The sequence below is a fragment of the Zerene cesonia genome, unplaced genomic scaffold (assembly GCF_012273895.1).
Source record: "Zerene cesonia ecotype Mississippi unplaced genomic scaffold, Zerene_cesonia_1.1 Zces_u002, whole genome shotgun sequence".
In the NCBI taxonomy this organism is placed as follows: Eukaryota; Metazoa; Arthropoda; class Insecta; order Lepidoptera; family Pieridae; genus Zerene; species Zerene cesonia.
Window position 1 is genome coordinate 1,959,469 of NW_024045132.1, and position 6,507 is coordinate 1,965,975.

Here is a 6,507-nt window from a genome sequence, read left to right on the forward strand (position 1 = left end):
AACAATATTTTCTGGTGTAGTACTGCCCCTGGCTGGGCCGATTCGTTTCGTAACATGCTCGACTCTTTAATTAAGAAAATACACTTTGTATTATGAAATATTTCTACTTGATGTGTGTTGTCTACTTTATGTGTAGATCACACATGAAGTAAGGTAGCGATCGCCTACCATCAGACGATCACATGCTCGTTTACCAGCTTAGACAATTGGCATACACTCAAAAGCAGTTTACGCTACACTAACATTTGTTGTGAATAAAATTTGTTACGTTACATTTGTGGCCAAGTATCAAGTGAGTAAAATGATTTAACGATGTATAAACCCTCGAATTCCATAAAGCTAGCCATCAATAAAGCTGAAATTCATTTGAGGAGAACTTCCTACGAAAGTTTAAAAACAGGACCTATTTTTTCTGTATTTTTTTTTTCATTTAATAATCACAGGAATTAAAAAAAACAATCCTTCATTCAACCAATTTACGTTACTATATTCTGGTGAAAATGCAACGTTAGGAGAAGGGCACAACAGACATTAAGCCTTGTTTCATACACATACATATTGGAAAATAAAACTCCATATAATATTATCAACTTTATTAAAAAAACACACAGACAAAAACACAAACTTGTCATTTGTTAAGTTACTTACATAATATATTGTATAAAAATACTTAAATGCCGAACGTTCACAATTTAATATTGAGAACGTTTATAGTCTCATAATTGTACTTTCATTTGAACACACTCCTTAAGAGGCATAAGAAGTTACGAAAACCATGAGTACACTCACAACCAGTAACGTTACTGGATAAAGTATAATTGTAAAGGTTACTGCTGTAGGAAAGTAAATTTGCATTTCTTACACTTCCACTGGATTTAGTAGCCTCATTTGTACTTATTGTATTATTGTCTATCCATGGTAACCATATATAATTGAAATTAGCAGGGTCGGATTCATCGTCCAATTTGGTTGAACCACGCCTGAGCAATTCTGACCAAAGAGCTCGTAGCCTTATTGTTAACAAAGTTGTAATTTTTTGCCCTCGAGACCAGAGGTTGTGACTCTCGGAAGGATCTTTCTGGACGTTGTATAAACAACCGCGAGCTGAAATGGGTTAAGGGTGATTTAGACGTATTTTGCTTTTTTTTTTTTTAAATCCTGCAGACTGATATGGTGTGTTATTTATTTCAAGTATGTATAAAAGTTTATTGGCAAATTTGTTTATACGAAAATGTCATGTAGATAGTAGGCGAACTCAAAACGATATTTTAGTCTGAAAGTGGAAAGTGTGTTAAGTGAGTCATTTATTATCACTTGTTTTTATGTCTGGGATAATATTGTTGCTTGTAAACTATATTATCGCTCAAGAAAATCTGGATCACATAACATAATATCAGCAGATATTTAAATTTCAAATTATCTTTTATCATCAAATTTTTAAGATAAAACTTTTGGTTATAACTGGGTTTGAATTTTGTTTTATCCTACAGAATTTTTATAATTGCGTAATATACATAATGGAAACTTACTTGCTGATGGTACACATGGTTCTTGGTCCCTGACTTGATCTATTTGTTTAACCATCGCCGCCCGTCTTGTAGCCATTACTTCTCCGTAATCGTAATTAATTCCCAGTGTTTCTAAAACCTTCGCAACATCTGATGTAACGAGAGAAGCAAAGTAATCAGGTGGTGCTTCTTTATTAGCTAAAAACTCGGCACCATAATATCCATTGGCCAACCCAGTAACATTTCCAATAACAATTTTGTAATCACCGGCCCTGAATGCGGCGTAAACGGTATTTCTATCTTCAACAGCAATTAAAACTTCCTTTCTAGGAGACTTCTGTCCTTGCACTATTGATGGCCATTGATTGACACCATCTATTTTTTCATCAACTTCTCCACCAGATGCGGCAATCAATGTGGGCATCCAGTCAGTGATATGCATTAAGCCATCCCAAACTTTGGGTTTCAAAGATGAATGCCAAATAAAAGCAGGCACTCGAACACCTCCCTCCCACGGAGTTTGCTTTCGACCTCGGAAGGGTAGATTTATGCCCCAGTTACTGAACTGGCCCACCGTCGGAGCACCATTATCAGATATGAACACTATAATAGTATTATGCAGAATTCCTCTGTCTGACAATGCTCGCACCAATCTTCCAACGCTGTAGTCTAAATGCCTGACAACTTCTGAAAATTATGTTCCATACATTATAATATTTACATTCTACGTTCCAAGCTAAGAGCTTTCAAAATGTAACTGTGTGCACTTCAAATGTTTGTATTGAATAAAAGCACCGTAGGATTCTGCATGTTATACGCACCTGCATAAAGTCGTCTATCTGAATTAGCGATGTGACGGTTTCCCAAATACGAGTTAAGAGGGGGTTGTAGCGCCCCCCCTGCGTTGCCAGCGTGTGGCGCACACGAAGTATAATGCAAAAAGAGTGGCTCTGATGTATTATGATTGTGAATAACTGTAATGGAAAGTTATATTTTACACCAAGAAAATAATTTGTAAATGAATGCATAATCATGAAATATCTGAAATATGCCTATCTCGCGTCTTATTGTTTTCTCATACTATTTCCACGACTGTAATATTCAAATGTGTTTTTCGGGGAAATAAAAAACAGTAAAAATACATGTATAGATATAGGTAAAATGGTAAACATAGGGATTTTTATACATACTTTCAACAGCTCTATCCGTTAGAGCATCGACCACATAGCGCTCCTCTGTGGTTTGGGGTATATCGTTGTCAAAGAAATCCAATCCGTAGAAGAGTCTTCCATCAGGCAACTATAACATAAATACACCTTCTTTGAAACCTATTCAAATCACAGGCGGTTATACAAATATGACAAAGTAAATTAAAATACATACCGTCTCTATTTTATTATACGTATAATAGTCAACGAAACCACCGCGTATACCGTAGTGGCTGTGATAACCACGACTTGTTGGCAAATACTCTTTCTTAGACATTCCAACATGCCATTTTCCCACTAAATGCGTCTTATAACCTCGCTCTTTCAAACGAGCCGGCAACAATCTTTCAGTTAACGGAATACCGCGATCTTCGGAGTTATACAAAGGCATACCTTGCATACCTGAAATATATTACAAAGATATTTCTCGTCTGATATTCCGCAGGAACTAATTAAAATCAAACAGCGGAATTAGGGGCAGAACCTGAACATTTTAAATACAATCTGATTTATTACGTGTGGTAAAGTATGTTGTACTATAAATATCAATGGATATTATATATATTGAGATTAATATTAAAAGCCTTGTTAAAAGAGCTTGCGCTTATGTCTTTATTAAATTTGAATATGCACATTATCTATAGGAAAATAAATACATTAATATTTACTTCTTATTATCATAATTGATGACATTCAATTTTTTTAAACGTATTTCAATCTACTATTTTAAAATGAAAAAGATACTTGAAAATACGACACTTTCTGTTGAAGAGTAAACACACGAGAACAAGTAAAATAAAGCGCCTTGCACAATTTCAAAGCAAAATTCAAATGTCCAATAAGTGTTTTTAATATTATTTAGGCTCTGTCCATACTTTACTCTAATTATTTCTTTACATAGAATTTCTTCTGGATATACTTTGTTTTAAAATATATTATACACCCTAGGTGGTAATTTCAATAAACGAAAGAAAACGCTGCATTTCAATGTGTTCTATTATTATTATATAATTATGTAACATAGAAAATACTCCTGAACATAATATTATTCAAAAAATTACACAGAACTCAATGCTTCCAATAATATTCAAAATCAGTATTTTGAATAAAGGCGTAAATATTTAAAAGCTCATACCAAGTCGCATCGGATATTTCCCAGTGAGAAGTGCAGCTCTAGCGGGTGTGCAAATGGCTTCACTATAATACTGTTTGATAATCACACCACTAGAGGCAAGTGCATCCAAATTAGGGGTTGATATTTGATCCGAGCCATGGTACGATACGTCATTCCAACCCTGGAAATAAATTAGCAAGTTATAATATGATATATTATAACTTAATATGATATTTATTGCAAGTTATTTATCTGGTGGCCTACTCGTGGCATGACGTGTTAAAGTAGGAGCAAGTCCAGAGTAAGAAAGTGATGACTCTAGAGGTCTCTCTACATAGCAACCCTGACCAACCCTGACCTGTGCACACTTTGTTGGGGGGGGTATGAAATTTTACATTAAAATATTTCCTTCATCATCAGCCCATATATGTTCCCACTGCTGGGACACAGGCCTCCTATGAGGGTTCAAGCCATAATCCACCACGCTGACCAAGTGCGGGTTGGCAGATGTCACATGTCGTCGAACTTTTGAGTCTTGGACATGCCGGTTTCCTCACGATGTTTTCCTTCACCGTTTTAAGCAATGGTGATGTTATCTACATGTGCAGATAAATTGAAAAATCAATTTATTTCCTGCACGTTCGCACGGTCTCGAACCCCGACTTATCGATTTTGAACTTCAAAGTGAAGTTCTAACCACTGAGCCACCACTGCTAAAATATTTCCTTAATACAAAAAAAAAACTATGGATAATGGGATAATTATCCATAAGTAACTACAGAGTATGAACTTAAAGCATACCCAATTTCAGATGAATCCGATTAGCAGTTTTGCCATAATACGTATACACAGACAGAGAAATAAAAATAATGCAGATTTGGATTATATATCTATTATAAAGCGAATTCCAGAAAATTCTTCAAAATATTATTGCAGAATTTGACCTTTTGCATTTGTATTAGAGTAATAAATGGAATAGAATCAGATATTACAATCATGTAAATTATGATTACAGAAATTATAGCGCATCGGTCAAGGCCTAGGTTGCGTAAACAGTAGTAATTTGTAAATTTATCTGCAAATTATCATCACGGTGAAGAAAAATATCATTTTGAATAGGCATACCCTATAATACGTTCAAAGATATGTAGCAACTGGAAGGAAACCTCCGGGCCGTGGTGGCTTATGTTCCACATAAAGCAAAAGTGAATAAAAAATGCTATAATATACAGGAATTATAATATGTTTAAACGAAACATTTCAAGTAAAAAAGAGGGTATAGAAATTTGTGTAATTCTGAAACAAAGTTTCGAATGTGATATGAAATGAAATAATATCTATCAATTTGTCTTAAGTTCGCATACACAAATTATAGACAAATTATATAGTTCTAATATATATCCTATATTTATAGATACATACCTGATATTCAGATCATATGGAAATAGTGAAATTGATTATTGGCAGATAGCAATTAACATTGCACTATAATAATCGGTAAAGTAATATCGGTTATCGATATTTTTGAATATAAAATAACTTATTATAGTCACATCCATTTTTATTTGAAAATAAATTAAATACCTATAATCTTCAATATAGTTATAACAAAGTATTGCTTACAAGGTCGAATAAAAATTTCTTATCATATAAGTCAATGCTACCGATCAACCTAATTGCACATTTTACTTTCGTCGGTTGTCGGATGACAAATGTCGGTTGACAAATAATAATAAATATAATAAACTAGCTTCCCGCCCGCGGTTTCGCCCGCCTCCATATTATTCTTACCTTTTATACCTTCCCTGGACTATTCAGAATGCACCAAAACCATGATTATACAAATCAGACCAGCCATTCTCGAATTTTAGCGAGACTAACGAACAGCAATTGATTTTTATATATAACTAGCTGTCCCGGCCAACTTCGCAACGCCATAGAATATTGTTGCGACATATTTTCTTTATCGTTCTCACCTCTTAAACCTTCCCTAGATCTCCACGGACATATCAAGACCAAAATAATATAAATCCGTTCAGCCGTTCTCAAGTTTTAGCGAGACTAACGAACAGCAATTGATTTTTATGTATAATAAATAAAAACTAAAACACACTCTTAAAATTGTCTCACTTGCTCTCATAGAGGTTTATTTTAGCCTAGCGGTCCTAATGAAGTTTACAAGAAAAACTCATGAAATTATAAGTATTTTCACCAATCCTTGATAAATGTAAAAGTTAGACTTAAATCTGTCCATTTTAAGTGGGTCAGAATCTATTCTAAAGAAGTCCATATACAAATATATAGGTGTAGCTTATAAAAGCGTGTTAAAAATAGAAAATATGTTTAGCCGAAAACGATTACCTTCATCCTTTAGACGGTGTTTTTCATTTCCCAGAGTCAAAGCTTTGTAAATAGACTATTTTTCACCAGAAGTACGCTGTACGTTATTTAAGCAATAAGGTAAAGGACCGTTCTTTATTTTAGTAATTCGTCTCGTTTTGCGTCGTGCATTTTAACTCGTCGCTTGTATAAATACTTTTAATAAATATTTTGAAAGTAGCGGACGCACCCTACCGTCATATTGAGTATCATTGGACTTTTTAGTTTTTCGTGAATATGAAATAATAAATGTATATCAGCCTATTCTTATTTAAAGTTACCCAAAGTCTTGTCAAGT

General features: G+C 34.1%; 1 protein-coding gene across 1 annotated transcript; it reads right to left on the reverse strand.

The window, feature by feature from the left end:
- Window positions 1–584: 584 nt before the first annotated feature.
- On the reverse strand, window positions 585–6,197 carry LOC119838288 (arylsulfatase B-like). Its single transcript, XM_038364156.1, has 7 exons — window positions 6,192–6,197; window positions 3,852–4,011; window positions 2,892–3,118; window positions 2,699–2,807; window positions 2,330–2,482; window positions 1,530–2,195; window positions 585–1,104 (listed from the first exon to the last, which is right to left on the reverse strand). Exons 1-7 carry the CDS (start codon window positions 6,195–6,197, stop codon window positions 731–733), a joined length of 1,695 nt encoding a protein of 564 aa, XP_038220084.1. The 3' UTR covers window positions 585–730.
- Window positions 6,198–6,507: the final 310 nt, after the last annotated feature.

What these genes read in the sequence shown, in the direction of transcription:
- LOC119838288 (XM_038364156.1), bottom strand. An exon ending in GAAATATCCGATGCGACTTG is followed by an intron (nt 3,119 to 3,851) that starts GTATGAGCTTTT and finishes AATATATTTCAG; the next exon opens with GTATGCAAGGTATGCCTTTG. An exon ending in ACCATGTGTACCATCAGCAA is followed by an intron (nt 1,105 to 1,529) that starts GTAAGTTTCCAT and finishes AACCCATTTCAG; the next exon opens with CTCGCGGTTGTTTATACAAC.